The sequence below is a fragment of the Theropithecus gelada genome, chromosome 4 (genome assembly GCF_003255815.1).
Source record: "Theropithecus gelada isolate Dixy chromosome 4, Tgel_1.0, whole genome shotgun sequence".
Lineage (NCBI taxonomy): Eukaryota > Metazoa > Chordata > Mammalia > Primates > Cercopithecidae > Theropithecus > Theropithecus gelada.
Genome location: NC_037671.1, coordinates 6510196 through 6531675, shown reverse-complemented (window position 1 = coordinate 6531675; position 21480 = coordinate 6510196). Strand labels below are relative to the sequence as shown.

Below are 21480 nucleotides of genomic sequence, written 5' to 3'. Positions count from 1 at the left end.
GGTCAAGGCGGGTGGATCACCTAAGGTCAGGAGTTTGAGACCAGCCTGGCAAACATGCTGAAACCCCAGCTCTACTAAAAATACAAAAATCAGCCATGCATGATTGTGCATGCCTGTACTCCCAGCTACTCAGAAGGCTGGGGCAGGAGAATCGCTTGAACCTGGGAGGTGGAGGTTGCAGTGAGCCAAGATCATGCCACTGCACTCCAGCCTGGGCAACAGAGTGAGATTCCATCTCAAAAAAAAAAAAAAAAAAAAAATCCAGATGCCTTCTATCTTTTTGCTCCACCATCCATAGAGCACAGACTTTTGCCTTTAGGCTTAGGTCCTTATGGTTAGGAGATGATGGCCACAGCTCTAGACATTACAGCCTCACATATGCAAGTTCCAAGAGTCATGTTTCTCTTTGCACATCTCTTTTTATCAGCAAAAGTACGATCACCAGAGTGATATAGAAAGAGTTCCCTTGTATCTCACTGACCAGGAATAGGCCATGTAACCTTCCTAATTGCAGAGGAGACTGGTGAATGGAATACTTGACATTTCAGCCTCCATAGTGCAAGGTAGACTCTGCCAAGAAAGACCAAGAATAGGTGAGTCTCTGTTAGTAGGAAACCAGTAGGGCCTGCTGTTGCCACCATTTTTAGAAATGCTGGAAGACTGCTAGGTGGATATTATGAAGTGAGACTTCATCCTGCAGGAAAATGCTGATCTTTCAGTAGCATGTGCCAGGTGTGCTTTGTTGGGAAGGATTCTGAAACTCTGTCTGGGCTCAGCAGGAAAGAGTAACATCATTGGTTAGTGATGACTGCCATGGGCATGGGAAAAGGAATTGTCTCCATGCAGGCCACAATTGGCAAACCCATTGTGGAGAGAGACCAGCCTGTTTTGTGAACTTCTTCATTTCCTTGCAGAGCATTTTTGTCTGGTTTTGGAGGGCTGAGCACACCAGGGGAGTTCCAGCAGGGACCGCTGTGGGCCTGGAGCTTCTGTGATGCCTTACCCAAACACCACCATCCTGCATTGTTCTTTTCCTGATGTCCAGATTGTCTCTTTGGCACACTTTTCCAGTCAAAATGATTGACACAAATCCTTGGCCTGTGAATAAATGCTGGTGAGTACCAGCACTGGCCGGGGGCGAGGATCAACTGTGTTATGGGAAGGCCCAATATTTTCTTCAAACGCTTACTTCACCTGTAACAGCCACTCTTGGTGAACTTGCTCTTATCTCGTAGTTTTTGCTCCTGAGATCTAGGGATATTTGGTTGAGATCTATGTATTTCAGGGTAAGATATAGCTGCGTCATCTGGCCCTTCTTCAAGCATGTAACCACAAAAAGAAATATTAATAGTAAACACTCATTACAACCACAACCACTGCCACCACTAATGATAAGCAACACAATAGAGTAATCTTCACAACAGCCCTCTGAGTTGGTCAACCTGGGTAATAACAGTAGCTAACTTTATTGAGTAATCACGGCCTTCCAGTCACTGCGCTAGGTGTTTACGTACATTCATTTAATCCTTGCCACAACACCCTGAGGGAGGTATTGTTTTTTCCACTTGTCAGAGGAGGACATTGAAGACTAAAGAATTTAAGGAGCTTCCCCAAGGTCACATGACTCGTAAATGGCAGACACTAGATTCAATACAGGTCTGTCTTTACCCTTAGGTTGAAGCTTCTCCCTTCCTATCCCCGTGCTACTTATTGTTATGATTTTCATTTTAGTGGAGTATTATTTCCTTTTTGGTAAACTGAAGAAACTGAGGTATAACGATTGGGAGTGGTCCCTCGATGGCCACCCAGCTGGTAAAGGACGGAGCCACCTGGGAGCCTCCGGAGGCTTCTTAATCCACAACCCCATGGGGTGAAGACAGATGATTGCTGCTGGAAAAAAGTAGGGGTACGCCTTTCCGGCGGTGACGACCTACCCACACGAGAACATGCCCCTCGCAAAGGATCTCCTTCCTTCCTCCCCAGAAGAGGAGAATAGGAAACACAAGAAGAAACGCCTGGTGCAGAGCCCCAATTCCTACTTCATGGATGTGAAATGCCCAGGATGCTATAAAATCACCACGGTCTTTAGCCATGTACAAGCGGTAGTCTTGTGTGTTGGCTGCTCCACTGTCCTCTGCCAGCCTACAGGAGGAAAAGCAAGGCTTACAGAAGGATGCTCCTTTAGGAGGAAGCAGCACTAAAAGCACTCTGAATCAAGATGAGTGGGAAACCATCTCAGTAAACACATTTTGGATTAAAAAAAAAAAGGGCTGCAGCTGTAGAGAAGTTAGGGGATTGGGGTACAATAGCTCAATTGCCTAATCCATCAGATGCCTTTGCTGCCATATTCAAGCTTCCAAACAGAATGCCATGTAGCACAGCTTAAAAGGGCAATACACTAGAAGGCAGATATACCCGGACTGGTTTCTTGGTCAATTAATTGACCTCTCTGAGCCTCAGTCTCCTCTTTGGGAAATACAACCAACTTTATAGAGTCATTGGGAGCATTAAATGAGATAGCTGCTGGAACTACGCACTTCATGCCTGACACTTCAATGCACCCACCATCCTTTGCTCTTGCCACAGGTCTGTCTTTTTTTCTCTTGTATCCAGAAGGTTTGTACTTATCACACCCTAATCAGGAAATGTTTCAGGACGACAGTGAGTCCTGGTCATGGGTTTTTCCCACAGGGATTGACCAGAAGCCTGGACACTTTCACTGTTTTTTAGTGAATGCATCTTTCAAGGCTTTAGGCCTTGTAAAACAAAACCATATTGCATTAGAGTCACATGTCTTGAACGGTGAGCGTGAGCTGACAATTGCACCTGTTTGAAAGCAGAGATGACTTCTTACGTATCAGAGGATCTCAGACCCAAGACTTTGCTTGGTAGATGGAGATAAAAAGTCTAAGTGACCACCAGTGGTTAATAGGTAGCCAATCTTTATTCATTTATTCTCTTGAAAGTGCATTTTGAGATTTTCAGACAAGAGCTACAATTTAGTCATGCTGTATACCAGACTGCTGTTCACTTAAGAAAATGTCCCTTGTGGTTGCCTACAGATAGCAATGTGTGGGCCCTCCATTGAGTGCTAAAGTCACCACTTCTGGACAATAAGCTCCATGAGGGTAGGAACGTTATAGCCTACTCCACAGTAGGTGTGCTAGTAAATGGTGATGTTGGATGTTGTTGGCAGTTGAATGAATGGGTGGGTGGATGGATGCATGGATGGATGGTCTCAACTTTTTCAAAAAGGAGATTCTGTAGAACAAAGACACCATAAGAACAAAAGTAGATTGCCACTTCCCTCTGGGTTTTTGGCAAAAATTTTCCACCACAAGTTACATAAGCACATACGTAAAAAGAAAAACTGGATGAAGGAAGCGAGCCTATTGGATGACATTAGTCCTGGTCACAGCCAGCCACCACAGACAGAAGACTCTCCCCAGGCTCCAGAGTGGGCCACAGCCACAATGGCAGCCATGCCACTTCAGCTTTCCGTGATGAGCTCACACTTACACCCACAGTCTCCCTTCCTAGGTTAAGAAGGAAGTGGCACCAGAAGTCAACAATTTTATGTTTTTCTTTTTTGCCTGTACAAATGGAAGAAGCATGAGACAAAAATTCCCCCTAAATCCTACAACGGCCTTGGACAATTAGTAACAGCTTCTTTTGAAAATCCTACCGACTTCGCATAAAGCCACCACAAATGTTTTTAATAACAATTTGGAGGGCAAAAGAGAGCAGTGACTTACGAAAGACCTACTGTGTGCCATGCACGGGGGAGCTGGTTTTACAGGTAGTGTCTCTTATCCTCAAAATAGTCCTGTATTTTCATTCATGTTAAACGACGGAAGTAAATGGGTCACATGACTCACCCAAATTTGTAAAAGTAACAGATTCAAATCTAGCTCTAAAATAAAATATCAGGTTTAAGTAAGAAATATTCAGGTGAGGTAATAAGAAAGTTGAAATAGAGTGCTGGATGGATTAGCACATTTACATCTTGCATAAACCATGAATAATACAATGATCACATATGTTTTTGTTTTGATTTACTGACCCACGTTCTGTAGGTCATGTGCTTTAGGTTGTTTTTGTTTTTTTACTACTAGAAATAGATTTGAGCCAACACATCTACAATCTTATCTGACTCTCTTATAATCACCTCAGATGTTTGCCATAACATTTACCATTCAGTGTTTCCCAAACTGGTGCCTTCTGGAACACTTCTCACTGAGGTATTATAGAAGGGGAATTGAAAAAGTCTTGCATGCACAAATTTAAATTAAACAGAGGTAAGCAAAAGTACAGATTTATTTAATGCCAAACTTTCCAGTTTCCAGAATCTTTAACTGTTAATGTGTATAAGAAATTGTCGACTGGGCGTGGTGACTCACGCCTGTAATCCTAGCACTTTGGGAGGCTAAGGCGGGCAGATCACCTGAGGCCAGGAGTTCGAGACCAGCCTGGCCAACATGGGGAAATGCCGTCTCTACTAAAAATACAAGAAATTTGCCAAGCGTGGTGGTGGGTGCCTGTAATCCCAGCTACTTGGGAGGCTGAGGCAGGAGAATCACTTGAACCGGGGAGGTGGAGGTTGTAGTGAGCTGAGATCACATCATTGCACTCCAGCCTGGGCAACAAGAGCGAAACTCTATGAAAGGAAGGAAGGAAGGAAGGAAGGGAGGGAGGGAGGGAGGGAGGGAGGGAGGAAGGAAGGAAGGAAGGAAGGAAGGAAGGAAGGAAGGAAGATTAATTGTCAAGGGGCATGCAGTATACAGCATTGCTCAAATTTATTTGAACTCAGAATCTTTTTTTTTTTGTACTATGCTTATGAACAACTCCAAAAAGAGTAGGCAAAACCTTGACTACACAGATTTGTGTTTCACAAGCTCAGCCCTAGAAGCTGCCATCAGATGAACCGTGAGTCTGTTCTTGGTGCCTGGCATTAACTTGGGCCAATTCAGCATCTGAGAGTCCCAGACTGGCTAGGTTCATCTTACCTTCCAAGCTACTCTATTAATGCTTAATAATAATAATAACTTTTCATGGAAAGTACTTCAAAGTCTCAATTTCTTTCACCCACACACCAGGCCATCATTAGCCATTGACATGTTGATTTTCCATTGAGAGCAGGGGCCATGTCTTGCTCACCTTCCTATCACCTTGGCTAACTCATTCGTGACTGTCGAAATGGTCCTCAGATGCCTGCCCATCTCTTCACATACACGAGGCAAACACTTCTATCTCCAATTGACCATTAACAAAACTGAGGCACAAAGTGAAAGTTAGGAAGTGGCACAACCAGGACTAGAACTCACAACTTGGGATGCCAAGTCATGAGGTCATTCTGCTAAAGGCGTGCTGGTCTACGGCTCTAAATTGTTACTGAATAGTATTCTAAAAGGAAAGAAGATTGAGATTAAAATTTTAAAAATGACCACATTGGATTCTTGCTGCTCTCACCTCACAAGACTATCTGAATAGCCCAGAGGTTAGTTGCTGCAGGGCTGAAGATGTTAACAAGCAAAAAGAATGAAACTAACTCTTTCACAACTGGACAAATGAGAACAGTAAACAGGAACCCATCCTGCCACTGCCCAGGGAAACACATGCATACTGAAATCGCTCCTCTGTGGACCATCAAATGAAACTCGCCCCTGCAGGCGTACTGTTTAGAACTGTGCCAGGTTGTTACCCAGCTGACCCAAATCCTACCATCCAGTACTCAGTCCTTTGCCCGTTAACTAGGTCTTAGGGGAGTAATATCGGGGATAGAAAATACGTTATAAATTTAATTTAGGGAAATGTTATCCTATGTGCCTTTGCAGCATGCAGGCACAGTTGGGGGCTATTGAGCCTTATTGCTGAGGGGCTGTGAGCCCTACAATGGTCGCCTTTTCCCAAGGTTCTTTATCAAAGTTCCCGAGCTGGTCTGCATAGAGGAAGTGTGAAAGGCTTTCTAGTAGTTCAGTTACTGCTCCTAAACCCAGCAACGAAGGAATGGGATCAACACTGGGCCATAGCCCTAGTCAAAATATGATCCATAGAGCTAAGATGTTGAAACTCAGAAAAAACACTGCTTAGACTAAGTATTATTTTGATAAAATACTTTCATGTTGGAAAACCTAGAATTAAGAGCATTTCCAAGGGAATGTGTTTACTCCACACTGTGAGTTGCCAGCAGCAGGAAAGAACCACGTAATTTCCATGAGGATAAGAGAAAAGTTCACCTGGGCGGAGTCATTTCAACATTCCCATTTACTCAGGGAGATCATCCGGAGAAAGTTCAGATGAAGACTGAAGTTCAGATGAGCCTGTGCTCACAAACGATCAACAAACCCAGATCTGGAGTGTTTAGTAACAGAACTTAGTCTGGAGTGTGTGTAATGTAAGTCAGCAGGTCTGAAACTTAGGCTGTCTGGACCACCACCTCCTCGCAGAGGTGGTGACGCTGGGCCTGCCCTGCTTACACAGCTGAAGAGTATCACTGGGAAGGGAGTGGGCTCTGAGATCATCCAATCCAGTGCTTCCCAGCCTTTAATGAGAAATGGTAAACCAGTGCAAGAAAGAGCATGGATTCTGGACTCAGATGGCCGTCCGGTGATGGAATCCTGGCTCTGCCATTATTAGCTGAGTTGAGCAAGCTCCCTGAAAACTCTGTGACGTGGAAATTACAACACATGGTAAACACACAAAACAGCACAGAGTGCATTCCACAAATGGTGGCTCTTGGCCGACCCAGACTCAGTGAGAGGCAGCGCTGCCCTGGCCGCAGGCTTTACAGGGCCCCAATCTAGCCCCTACCCACTGGAGTGAGGACGTGCCCACCTGGAGCTCGTGTGTCTTTCTGTAGAACACATTCCAAGTAACTGGGACCCCAAATTTCCTGCCCAAGATGCTCTGTTCTCACTTGCAGGTCCTGCATGAAGGGATTCCTTAGGCTCTGTCTTCCTGTGGAGCACCATACTGCAGGTGACACCACCCTTGGGCCTGAGGGCTGAAGACGGGCAGCTGTTGTGAGTCATGCATAGAGCTTGGGCATGTGGTCTAAGCAGGCCGAGCCTGTGCGTGAGAGCCCACTCAGGAGCTGGGGTGAGAAGAGGAGGGGGCAGGCCAGAGGCCAGGAGCTGGCACATCCTGCACTGCTACACACATGTGCTATTAACCTCAAAGTGCCCAGAAATTTTACATTTGAACCTTGTCTTCAGGTCATTATGAAGGTATATTTGCAAAGGCAGGAGGATATGGACATATTTGTCAGTTTGGCGAGCAACGTTTACATATTTAAACCTATGGTGTGTGGGCCTCCAAGTGCACTCTTGCCTGGTACCCCACAAATGTTAGGGGCAGAACTGACTACTACAATTGTATATATTTTTCACTGCATCAGCCACTCTGTGGAAGATCCCATATTCTACCATGTTGAACACTAACGTCTGCTCTTTTCCCAGAGTCATATTTACATGGTTTCATTTTTATGACGAATGAATGAGAAATTTTTATGGCTTCTAAAAAATTTCATTTTTAGAGGCAGGGTCTTGCTCTGTTGCCCAGGTTGGAGTGCAGTGGTACAATCATAGCTCACTGCATCTCGGAACTCCTGGGTTCAAGCCATCCTCCTGCCTCAGCCTCCTGAATAGCTGGGATGACAGGTGTGCACCAGGCCCTGCTTCTTATGTTTATTCTTTAAGGGAAGTTCAAAACAAACCTAAAGAAACAACAGCCTGCGGGCCACTGGACATCACAGTGTAGTTCTTCGGGGCATAGAGGCTTGTTTTAGAGTCAGTGCTGCCTTCGGAATGCTCATGTTGGCCCCTCAGAAGCAGAAGTTGATTGATTCCTGCTTCAATGATCAGCCACTAATGAGGCTCAGCTACTCCCTCATCTCAGCTTCTTTCTGTGTCTTTCTTTAGATTATTATCAAACACATATTTTTATTTAGCTTCTTATGAATTTCTTCTTTTTTGCCCAGTTTAACAGCTAAAGTATGCTTTCCTTGAGAGTCAAGGCTATGTCTAATATCTCTGTTTCTGGCATAGAACTGAACACATAAGCATAGCTTAGGAATATTTGTTAACTGGATCATCAAGGTGTCTGACAGGACCAAGTAAGTTTGGTTTCTAACATAACCTGATTTTAGATGTTCTGAATTCTTCTAAAAATAACACATTTGAAAACAACCCTTTATTTCAAACAGTGGTTTATCTCTGACTCTAAAACTGGTGGATTTCAAAGTACTTGGTTTCTTGACCAGGTTTTTAAGGTGGTCCATTTCTTTATAGACACAGTCTTCAAGCAGCTTCCTCAAGGGCTTGAATCTCCATGATGAGTAGAACCCGGTGTATTCAGTTTTTAACTGATACATAATAATTGTACATATTGATGAGGTACATGTGACATTTTGATTTGTGCATATGATGTGTAATAATCAAATTAGAGTATTTAGGATAACCATCACTTTAAACACTTATCATTCTCTGTGTGTCCTTGACACAAGTAATTTCTCTTTTAGAAATTAATCCTAAGGAAACCAAGCAGAGTCCACCTGTAAGCCCAGGATCACAGGAGGCACGACATCTGCTTTGACAAGCAGTCATAAAAGTATGTTTTTAAATAAATTCCAGCTCCACGGGAAAATTCTCACAATATAATATTAAATTAAAAAGCAGGATATAATATTATCTACAGAATATACAGTATAAACGCAAGTGTGTAAGGAACACACACAACTACATTAAGACGTTAACAGAGTTGTCATTTGTAGCTGTGGAATTCTGAGCAATTTTATTTTCTAATGTATCTTTGTCACATGTGTGAATATATTTCAAAAAGTTTTTTCAAAAAATAGGAAATTCCAGTTGGGTATGGTGACTCACGCCTGTAATCTCAGCACTTTGGGAGGCTGAGGCAGGTGGATCACTTGGGATCAGAAGTTCAAGACCAGCCTGGCCAATGTGGTAAAACCCCGTCTCTACTAAAAATACAAAAATTAGCTGGGTGTGGTAGCATACGCCTCTCATCCCAACTACTGAGGAGGCTGAGGCAGGAGAATCACTTGAACCTGGGAGGCAGAGGTTGCAGGGAGCCGAGATCACACCACTGCACTCCAGCCTGGGCGACAGAGAGAGACTCTGTCTAAAACAACAACAACAACAAATAAAACTAGGAAATGCCATGAACAAAATTAAAAGTGAAAAATCACACCAAAGAAGATTTTTGCAAGTGAAAAGTGACACCAAAAAAACCTTGCAATATACATGAGTCATAAGGTTGCTATCACTAATTTATAAAGAACACACATATATCGAAGAGCAAAATAGTAACACTTACATAGAAAAATGGTAAAATATCTTGGGGCAGAGATCAGCTCTCCACCAAAACCTGCCTCCCCTTCTCTGCAGTCCTGGCCTTGTGCTGGGTCAGCCTGCCCAGGACACTATGTTTTCCGTGTCTCCTGGAGTTTGGTGTGACTTTGAGGTTCAGCTCTCTGCAGTGGATTGTGACAAAAGTGGGGTGCACAAATTTTATGTCTGGCCCAAAAGAAAGCTGAGGCTAGAGACAAAGTTCACTCTGTGGCATGTGGTATATTTATGTGTAGAAACGACCTGAAATGTGATACACACTAAAACACTACGGTGGTTATTTCTGGATGTTCTGACTACAAGTACTGTGTGTACATACGTTTTCTCAACAAATGTACAATCTATAATTATACATGTGAAATTTTTAAATAGTAAAAAAATTTAAATGACAGCAAAATAATTGGAGTTTTATGGACAATCAATTACACAATTTAAGACAGTCGGCCAGGGCCGGGCACGGTGGTTCACGCCTGTAATCCCAGCACTTTGGGAGGCCGAGGTGGGTGGATCACCTGAGGTCATGAGTTCCAGACCAGCCTGGCCAACATGGTGAAACCCTCTCTCTACTAAAAATGCAAAAATTAGCGGGGCGTGCTGGCAGGCGCCTGTAAGCCCAGCAACTTGGGAGGCTGAAGCAGGAGGACTGCTTGAACCCAGGAGGCGGATGTTGCAGCAAGCCAAGATTGCACCACTGCACTCCAGTAACTTTAAGAGGAGTAGATTACATGTAAACCATCCCCATCTCCCTACTTCTTTTGGTAATTCTAAACACACACACACAAAAACTCAAATACATTAGTCCGTTCTCATACTACTGTGAAGAAATACCCGAGACCAGATAAATATAAAGAAAAGAGGTGTAGTTGACTCACAGTTCTGCATTGCTGGAGAGGCCCCAGGAAACTTACAATCATGGCAGGAGGCAAAGGAGAAGTCTATACCTTCTTCAGAGGGTGACAGGACAGAGTGAGTGCAAGCGGGGGAAATGCCGGACGCTTATAAGACCATCAGATCTCGTGAGAGCTCACTAACTATCACAAGAACAACGTGGGGGAAACGACCCCATGATTCAGTTACCTCCACCTGGTCTCACCCTTTCCACTTGAGGATTATGGGGGTTATAATTTGAGGTGAGATTTGGGTGGGGACACAGAGCGAAACTGTATCCTCAAGTCCGAAAGCTTTGAAAGGAGGACAGAAGAGCTGACAATCACTGGGAGGTCACAATCCACCCTGACCCCTCTGTCCGTCTAAGTGATAAGGAACTCTGCCCCATTTAAAACCATCCTGCCTCCCAAAGGCTCCCACAGCGTCTTAGACACGCAACAGAAGGTGCTCGGAACTGGATATTCCTTGGCATGACGAAGTCAACAGCACCGCTGCCGGTCAGAGGGTGACTATGGTGAATGAACGGTGCTACCTGTCACAGGAAAAGACTGGGCACTGCTCTGTATGACGGAACGTGACCCTCTGACTCACATCCAGTTGTGATGGGGAGGCCTACCTACCTGGGCTGCCCATGCAGGCCGCTGAGCTCGTGACAGACGCGCCAATCCTAGCAAGTTCTAAACCAGCAAACTTTTTCTGTAAAGTGCCAGACAGTGAATATTTTAGACTTTTAGGCCATACAGTCTCTGTTGCATCCCTGCCTTGTAGTGTGAGTGGGATATGGCTGTGTCTCATTAAAACTCCCTCCCCTTTTTTTTTTTTTTTGAGACAGGGTCTCGCTCTGTCACCCAGGCTGGAATGCAGTGGTGTGATCTTGGCTCACTACAACCTCCGCCTTCCAGGTTCAAGCAATTCTCCTGCCTCAGACCCCTGAGTAGCTGGGATTACAGGTGCATGCCATCACGCCCGGCTAAATTTTTGTATTTTTAGTAGAAACGGAGTTTCAGCGTGTTCACCAGGATGGTCTTGATCTCCTGACCTTGTGATCCACCTGCCTTGGCCTCCCAAAGTGCTGAGATTACAGGCGTGAGCCACTGCGTCCGGCCAATAAAACTCTTACAGCTGGGCATGGTGGCTCACGCCTGTAATCCCAGCACTTTGGGAGGCGGAGGCAGACAGATCACCTGAGGTCAGGAGTTCGAGACCAGCCTGACCAACATGGCGAAACCGCATCTCTACTAAAAATATTTAAAAAATTAGCCAGGCATAGTGGCACATGCCTGTAATCCCAGCTACTCAGGAGGCTAAGGCACCAGAATCACTTGAATCTGGGAGGCGGAGGTTGCAGTGAGCCAAGATCGCTCTACTGCGCTCCAGCCTGGGCAACAAGAGCAAAACTCTGTCTTAAAAAGACACAAATGGCCGGGCACGGTGGCTCAAGCCTGTAATCCCAGCACTTTGGGAGGCCGAGATGGGCGGATCACGAGGTCAGGAGATCGAGACCATCCTGGCTAACACGGTGAAATCCTGTCTCTACTAAAAAAAAAAAGTACAAAAAACTAGCCAGTCGAGGTGGCGGGCGCCTGTAGTCCCAGCTATTCGGGAGGCTGAGGCAGGAGAATGGCGTAAACCCGGGAGGTGGAGCTTGCAGTGAGCTGAGATCCGGCCACTGCACTCCAGCCTAGGCTGCAGAGTGAGACTCCGTCTCAAAACAAAACAAAACAAACAAACAAAAAACCACAAACAAAAATGAAAACTCTTTTTACAAAAACTGGCCCGACAATTCATCCACCTAACCAAAAACAACGAAACTGGCCAGCCCGCCATGGTTTGCCACACTGTGATGAACTCGTGCCCTTGCACTCCAGGTGTGGCACCTGGATCAACGGCCCCAGCCTCTCCTGAGAGCGAGTCAGAAACCTGGAAATCACGCCCCTCCCCAGACCTGCTGAGTCAAGATGTGCATTTGAAGAAGATCCGCAGTGATTGGTGTGCACATTACAGCGTGAGAAGTCCTGGCATAGAGCAGGTACTCAAGCCCGGCCGCTCCTGGGTGTTACCTGGGGAGGTTTAAAAACGTACTGATGCCCAGAGATTCTGACTGATTTGGTACTAGGTAGAGTCCAGGCACTGGGAGTCTGGAAAGCTCCCAGGATTCTCATATATGGTCAGAAGTGAGACTCGATAGAGATGGTCCCCTGAGCATACCCAGTGGTGACTCAGTGATGAAAACACTGCCTCTCAGAAAGACTCAACAGCCCTGGCTCGGCTGTCGAGATGCCCATTTGTTTATACCTTGCCAGGATGCAGGCCTGCACCCAGCCCCGGGGAGGGGCCCCTGCCCACTCGTGGTCTCTTGAGTGGGTTCTTGTGTGGCTTTCACAACCAGGCCACAGAGGACAGAGAGTCCTGGGAGCCAGGCCCAGCCATGTGCAGAGCAAGAAGCCAGGCGCTGTGATTTAGCTCCTGGAGAACATGGAAGTACTTAGATGTCATTGATCCAGAAAGAACGGATGACTGTGGAGTCAGGACGGATCATGTGACCAGAAAGCCTAACCCTGAATTTCACCACAGAACATATTTATAAAAGGAACAAACACGAAGCTGCTGCACGCCAGATGGAGTTCTTTAGAAATTTCCTGGGAGGAGGGCGGGGGTGGGCAGGCATCACAGCACATGCTGCCGTGGATCTGTTGGGGGGACCACCAAAGGCGAGGCATCCGTGAGAGCTAAAGATGCATTAGGAAACAGAATGCCACTTGTGCAGACTCTGGCTGTGGCACCGGGAACTGAGGACAGCAATGCACCATGGGAGTGGTATGCAAATCTGCTCCCAGGAAGCCTGAGGGTGAACTCCTGGGCAGCCTACAGGGGTTGGAATCAGGAATCCCCGCTCCGTCTCTCCAACCCAAAATCTGCACCCCACTCCCGAAAAACTACCATGCACGGGTGCAAAGGAAACACATGGTTCCCCCATTTGCCTTGTGATCACGGCAGCCCCCTTTGTTGCCCCAGCTCCTTCCACACTGGCAGACAGTCCGACCTCTCAGGCCTTCTTCAGCCCAGACACACCTTTGGGCCCTGAAATCAGATGACTAAGCCTCTGACTAAGCTTGCTCAACCATCAGGTGCCATCCACAGATTCGACTTGTGTTTATTTTGGGGAGTCAGCTTCGTTCTTTCACAGATTTTGGGTGCAGATTTTGGGGTCAATGTTCACAGTGTGAATATTTAAAATTTCTGGCCACAGCATCATAATTAGTCCAAAGCGAGGGCTCAGATGTTCATATCTTGGGAGACTTATCTGGCCTATTATTCCCCAAGTCTGGGGAAGGGGTGGCTTGGAGACTTTGGACAGGAAGTTAGGGTCTGTCCTCTGAGATTGTTTGGCATGGGAGACCTCATCGGAACAAAAAGAGAGGCAATCCTACATTGTATTGTCCAGGGAGGGATGGCAGGCATGCCCTGGGCAGCTCCGGGCAAACCAGATATGTGGTCACTCAACCACACCCTGCCACCACGCCACATCGCCATGTCCTTTGGCAGAATGTTGAGATTCGTCGTGCTTTGTTTGGTCAAGACAAAGTGCACTCGGCATCCACGCAAGCTTCACAGCACATACATTTCTCTAACAGGCCACCAGAGCCTTATTTTATCACGTCCGTTGTGCCATACAGAAATTACTCCATTTTTCTTCTACATCCTCCTTCTATATAGTTTTGTTTATACAAAACTAATGGTAGTGCCAGGCCATTGTCCTTTGGAGGGATGAGGAAACTCTTCTCACACACAGCTCAGAAAATGAGGTACACAGCAAAGACCCACGTTGGAGGCCTCTCGGTATACATTTGTGCTGACGCAGGCTGCACTTAGGAGCCATTTAGATATGTAAAAATGCTCTTTTCTAGTGTTTACAAGATACCATGAATCAGATTGCCTCATGTGGTGAAAAGGGCAGAGTAAATGTCCCCAAATGAACGGTTTTTAAATAATTGTGTAGGGAGATTTGCTGTAGGGAGATTGAACAGCCCAGCTCTTGGGACAAGCTGGAGATAGGAACCGTTTGCAGGCAGGCGAATGTTTACTAGGTTTAAAGGGCAGGAGGTGCAGCTAAACAGCTAGAGAAACACTTGTGTGATGTGCCACTGTAGAAATGCTTCCCTAAAGGAATGATATCTGGGATCACTGATTAAACTGGGAAATTAAAAAGTAAGTTTCATCCATTTATTTGCTATATGGCCTTGATGACAATGCCTCACTTTCCTCACCTGTAGAGTTTGAGTAATAGTAGTAGACCCACCCCTGAGGGATACAATCAGATCATGCACACAGGACGGTCTTGGCATGGTGCAGGGCACAGGGCACATTGGAAGGGCTTGGTAAATACCAGCTGTTAATAGTGTACCATTTAATGACTTCCTCATGATCAGTCCCTCCAAATATGTGAGAGTGACACCTGCTTCATCCCTTCCCTGGAGGTGCTGTCTGTTGTCGATCACTGAGCCCCTGCGTGTCCAGGAGTTTGGAGAATCCACAGAAATCCTATCCAAGGGGCCTCTTCATTGCTGTGGCTCCGGTTGTGCTGCTCTGGGGCCTGAGGCCTCTCGTAAGTCACAGACCTGCATCCAGCTCCCTGTGTCGGCCTTCGCCCCAGTGTCCCCAGAGACCTCAACATCTGCATATGCCACACTGGCATCATCATTTTTTCTCCCCAGTCTCTGCTCACCCCGGTGGTCTCTGTCAGAGAACGGCACCCTGGCTTCCCACCATCCTGGCAGGAAAACTGCATATAAATTGCTTCTACTCACTCTCCTTTTCTCTCTCCCTTGCTTTTCTCTCACCAGCAGGTCTCCGGGTTGCCAGGGGTTCCACTTCCTCCCACCTGCCTCTTTCAGACTCCCCGCCCAGAGCCCTTTAACACTGACTGCCAGTGCAGGTGCTGGTGTAAGAAGCTGGGACTCTGCACATCCTGTGGTCCACGGCTCCTGCAGCGTGGGGCTGATGCCACCTTCATAGGACTTCCACCCAAGCTTGCAGCCTTGAGACGCTGCCTCCTTCCTCGGCCTGCTCCCCACTCTCTCACAGGTAGGTCTCCCCAAGATTAATTCCTTGATAAAGCTCTTGCTTGTGAATATATGTCTCAGCGTCTACTTCTGGTGCACCCGACCTCAGGCACCTCATGCTCCGAGCAGACAAGTCTACACACCATCAGGTCAGGGCACTCTGTTCTGTCTCCACTCCATGAGATCCGCCCCTCTGAAATGTTCTTTCTTGCTTTTCTTGCTGCTGGGCCCACTGATACTCAAGGCCCCTTCCAATGGTGCACCGAAGGAACCCTTTCCCGGTTGGCTCACCCTCCCTCTGGCTTCAGCTGAGTGCAACTGGGCTGTGTGCTGTCCACGACCTGAGGCCCTGGGCGTAGGGTCCGCACCCAGCGCTGGCCCTGCCGTGTCTGGTAGGGAAGGCACGTGTATCCCTCCACCCTACCTGTGTACAAAGGTAACAGCATGCTCAATTTACTTTGCATCTTCTCTTTGTCAAACTCCTGGATCATTCCAGTTGCTCAGCAAACCTCCTTTTTCAGCCCTGGTAAGAGTCAGGGCTGAAATTTCCCATGTCCCACCCAGTAAGGCTGTGGAAACAGTGAAAACATTGTGGTGCATTCACGCGGGTTGATACTGGCCACGTGGCCCCTCCCCAGCCCCCCTAGATCTCTCCATGAGCCCACATTTAAAGGGTGACCTTGTCACAGCAGAGAGCTTGGGTACCTGCCCCAGCATCTCAGCAAATGGCCAGTCCAATCCTTCTGTGCATGTGCCTGGCATGTTGTTAAATATTTTGTGGTATGAGTTCTATTTGTGTTGATAGTTTCAGGTAAGAACAAACAGAAGCAGACAGCACCATTACCGTGGAGATCCCCAGGGCCAGCGCACAGCGACCTGTGCTTCTTGGCCCTTTCCTGGTCAAATCAGCCCTGGTACCCTGGCAGATGAGATTCAGATGCTCAGCACCCCCACAGCAACAGTGAGGCAGCTCTGGCAATAAGCAAAAATGGTGGGCGGCAGCCTCCTGGGCGCAGGAGCGTGCCGGGTCCGTGACAGTAGGGAAAGAAAGCTTTCTACCTAACGCCTCCTCTCCTCCAGGACAGTCCAAACAAGTGTGGTCTGGACCCAGAGCATTGGAAGGAGTCTGCCACCAGCCAAAGGGCAGGCTGTTGCCCCTGCTGAGCAGCCCTGGAGAGGCTGGCACATCACATGCAGCATTTTTCCAGGTCATGCCAAAGTTGAGATCTTTTTCCAAGCAGGGCACAAAGGATTCCTACTTAGTGCTTTAAGAAGGAAATCATCGCTGTTTACCTTCAAATGCAGACACCCTGAGTAATTTCAGGCTGGTTTGGACATGCAGGATTTGAAGCAGAGCACAGCAAAGCAGTTTATAGAATTAATCAGGATATGAATGAGTGCAATTTGTTAGATACCGCAATATTGCCTTTCATGCTAATTTTTAAATGGCAGAGGCCATCAGGGGCTGGTGGGGACCAGTGTTCAGTGTCCTGTTGCTAGGAAGAGAGGGATAACGTCATAGTCTGCAGTCCTGGGCATTTTGGGGCCTTATATTGATTGTGCAAATCTCAGCAGGTTTGGCAGGACAGGACTGCTGGTGTCCCCAGCTGTGGAAAGTTTAAGAAATCAAGTAGGCTGGGCGCAGGGGTTCACACCTGTAATCTCAGCACTTTGGAAAGCTGAGGCGGGTGGATCACCTGAGGTCAGGAGTTCGAGACCAGCCTGAACAATATGGTGAAAACCCGTATCTACTAAAAATACAAAAATTAGCCAGGCATGGTGGTGCACACCTGTAATCCCAGTTACTTGGGAGGCTGAGGCAGGAGAATCGCTCAAACCCAGGAGGTGGAGGATGCAGTGAGCCAAGATTGTGCCACTGCACTCCAGCCTGGGCAACAAGAGCGAAACTCCGTCAAAAAAATAAATAAAAATAAATAAATACGTAATCTTTGGCTGAATAAAGAATAAAACTCTATACACACACCCACTGTCACATACACACATACAACACACACACACCCTTTATAAGGGGCACATGCTCTGAAATTGTGTAAAAATAGTATGAACGAATTGATGTGACTGTGGCTTCAAAGGTAGATGAGTTCAGTTATGAGTTGGAATTTTCTTCCTGTCGGCTGAAGTGGGTTCACTTGAACAAATACCGCATTTGCAGTCAAGAAAGACCTACATTTCCGGCCGGGCGCGGTGGCTCAAGCCTGTAATCCCAGCACTTTGGGAGGCCGAGATGGGCGGATCACGAGGTCAGGAGATCGAGACCATCCTGGCTAACACGGTGAAACCCCGTCTCTACTCAAAAGAATACAAAAAACTAGCCGGGCGAGGTGGCGGGCACCTATAGTCCCAGCTACTTGGGAGGCTGAGGCAGGAGAATGGCATGAACCCGGGAGGCGGAGCTTGCAGTGAGCCCAGATCGTGCCACTGCACTTCAGCCTGGGCGACAGAGCGAGACTCCGTCTCAAAAAAAAAAAAAAAAAAAAAAAGAAAGACCTACATTTCCATCACAGGTAGGCAGCCTTGGGTGAGATGAACAAACGCTTGGCACATGCCGAGTCTATCAGCATTTAGTCATACATGTAGTTACACAGCCTTGCTGATTTCATCTCAGTTTGTTTTCCTGGAAAGGACCTTGAGCTGCTGCATGAAAATTACATGTTAGTGGTGGGAAAAAGAAAACAACACAAAAGTGGCTTTTCTTGAGTAGCTGTCAGCAGTGGGAGGGGTGCGGTGGAGTTGGAAACCATTTCTCCTGTGGCTGGCAATTGCCACTTATAGATCTATTTATTTGGAGGGAAAAGAGCTGACACAAAAGGCTCTCTCTGAAATTCTGTGCGTAGAACAAAGCGGCACACGGCGAGATGTAGAATTCCATTAGAGGACGGCCCTGGCACTCGCTGTCCTTCACAACGACCACCCCGTAGGCCCATGAATAGAAGCGCCAGCCACCCACAGCCTCGGTGCCCGGCAGCGTGTCTCCAGGAAGGAAAGGCCCGGGCACAATGCATTTCTCTCAGGTTTGGCTCAGCTTCCCCGGGGTTTGCACCGCCACAGAGAAACCTATCTCCTCCAGGGACCCACAGTTGCGGAGGCCACTCCATGCTGTCGCCCCTTCCTGTCCCTCTGAAACATTTCTTCCTCCCACTCATTTCTCCTAGATGATATTTTAACTAGTATTTTCTTGACATTTTAAATAAACAATTAAATACAATCTTGAGTTTCAAGTTCTCTTGAGCAAAAATATTCAGTGCCTCAAACTCAGCAGAGGCAAAAAAACAAACTCACCGACGTCTCCCACATCCCCTCCTGCACTCCCTACTTGGGTCAGAGGTGTCCGCACAGTGGCGAGTCAATCTCACAGCCCCTGCCTGTGGGCTTCTCCCAGGTCCCTGCATCTTCCTGTTCCCTGTCCTGGCCCCTCTCCTCTGTTTCCACTGCCATGCCCTGAGTACACAGCCTCTGCCCGCTCTCCTGCCCCAGCCAGAGACTGTCCCCAGCGGTGCCTCCTCCACACCACCGCCAGGTGTCCACCAGGACAGGTCTGTCCCTGCCACCCTCACCCACCCCAACAGAGGGTGGGTATGCACACACACATCCAACACACACACAACATACACACCCAACACACACAACATACACACCCAACATACACACAATTCACACAGAATACACCCAAGACACATCCCAACACACAACGCACAATACAACACAGCCAACATACACAACACACACCCAACACACACCCACAACACACACCCAACACATACCCACAACACACACATGCAACACACACAACTCACACACAATACACCCAACAAACACACTGTATACCCAACAACACATACCCCAACACACAAAACATGTACACAACACAGCCAACACACACAACACACACACAACCCAATCAACACATCACACAATACACACATAACACACAGCCACAACACACACACCCAACACACACACAACTCACACACAACACATACACAATACACACACAACACATCCAACACACCCAACACACATGCAACACACATTGCACAACTCACAACACCTACCTCATACACACACAACACACACATAACACATCCAACACACACAACACATACTCAACACACAAACACAACAAACACAACACAGCCAACACACACAACACACACATCCAATACACACACAACACACAACACAGCCAATACACACAACACATACTCAGCACACACAACCAACACACATTCACAATACACACCTAATATACACCCAACACACATGCCCAACACACACAATACACATCCAACACACACACCACACATACACATACCCAACACATATACACACAACACATATGCAACATACATCCAATACACAACAAAAGCACCACCCACACACATACCTTACACCCCAATATGCACACCCCAATACACACACACCACACACCAACAGGACCACATCACACACAAAACACACACATACCCAACACACACAATTCACCCAACACACAAATGCAACATACACACCCCCAAAACACACGCAACACACATTTCCCAATATACACAAGACATAATACATTCAACAAGCACAGCACATATATCCAACACACACATAGCACATACATTCCCAACACACACAATACCCACAATACATCCAACAAACACACACCAAACCCGATAACACACAACATACACACAACACACACAACATATACAAGACACATACAACAATACACCCAACATATTCAACACACACATACATACACACACACACACGCTCCTGTTGGCCCCTTATGATGTTCAGAATAACACCTCTAAGCCATCCCAGCCTGAAGTACAAAGCCTGCCACAGCCCAGCCCTCTCCAAAGATGACACATTTAGGTACTATTTGAAATAAACTATCACTTGCACTCAAAAGACGTTTTCAGTGCAATATTTTGTGGTCGTGTTTATCTGTTCTGTAGGCAACAACAAAACATACACACACACACACAAACATACACATATATACGCACATACATACACACATACACATATGCATGCACACATATGCATATACACATATACACACATACATACAAACACACACACACATGCAGATATACATGCATGCACATATACACACACGCGTACACACACATACACATATGCACACACATATGAAGTATAATACATCTGTGAAGGGAGAGAAGGGGAAATTGTTCCAAGGTGGGCTCTCTGCCCTTGTAACTTTGGAGCAGAGGAAGGGGTGAGGTTCCCATAGGATCTAGACACTGATGCAGAGACTACTAGCTCACAGTCGCCATCTTGGTTACAACCCATCACAGCAGCTGTAATCCCTGATTTATCTATCTGTGACTGAATGAAGAGTCTTCCAGGGCAGGGGTCACGTCTTCATCTGCGTGTACTGGCTGGTTAGCGCAGGGTGTGAGCTGGGCTTGAAACCCCTATAATCTATACGGAACCAGGATCTGAGAGCTCTCCTGTACTGGGGAATGGAATGGGCAGTGGTGTGGGGTTGTGGTCCTTAGTAATTTGGGTGTGAGCCTCCATAAACTTGCATTTGCAAATAGCTCCTAAAAGTAACTTGCGGTAAGCTTCCAAAACCCTTCAGGCAGAATGCTTTTTGGGCATGGGGGTGCTCCTTAAGCCAATCCACAGCAATGTGGACTTCTTGGAGACACTGAAGCAGGGGCAGGCCTAGGGGAGTTGGCTGGAATCTTGTGATGGAATTTACAGTCTTAGAAAGGCCTGATTGTCCCTAAAATATCTTCCCCTACTAAACCTGTCATCACATCTGCAATCCTCCCTCTGGCTGTGGCTGTGGTTCTGAGCCCTAGCTGCACCTTAGAGGCACCTGCAAAGCTCAAGCCGGACACTCGAAGCTTCCACCAAAGATTCGAGTTCCATGGTCTGGGGTAGGACCTGGGCATCAGTTCTTTTTTTTCTTTTTTTTTTTTTTTTGAGACGGAGTCTCGCTCTGTCACCCAGGCTGGACTGCAGTGGCCGGATCTCAGCTCACTGCAAGCTCCGCCTCCCGGGTTCACGCCATTCTCCGGCCTCAGCCTCCCGAGTAGCTGGGACTACAGGCGCCCGCCACCTCGCCCGGCTAGTTTTTTGTATTTCTTAATAGAGACGGGGTTTCACCGTGTTAGCCA

General features: G+C 47.0%; 1 protein-coding gene across 1 annotated transcript; it reads left to right on the top strand.

Annotated features, from left to right (window-relative positions):
• Positions 1-1916: 1916 nt before the first annotated feature.
• Positions 1917-2255, top strand: LOC112623293 (40S ribosomal protein S27-like). The gene has a single exon (XM_025383630.1). It carries the CDS (start codon positions 1947-1949, stop codon positions 2199-2201), a length of 255 nt encoding a protein of 84 aa, XP_025239415.1. The 5' UTR covers positions 1917-1946; the 3' UTR covers positions 2202-2255.
• Positions 2256-21480: the final 19225 nt, after the last annotated feature.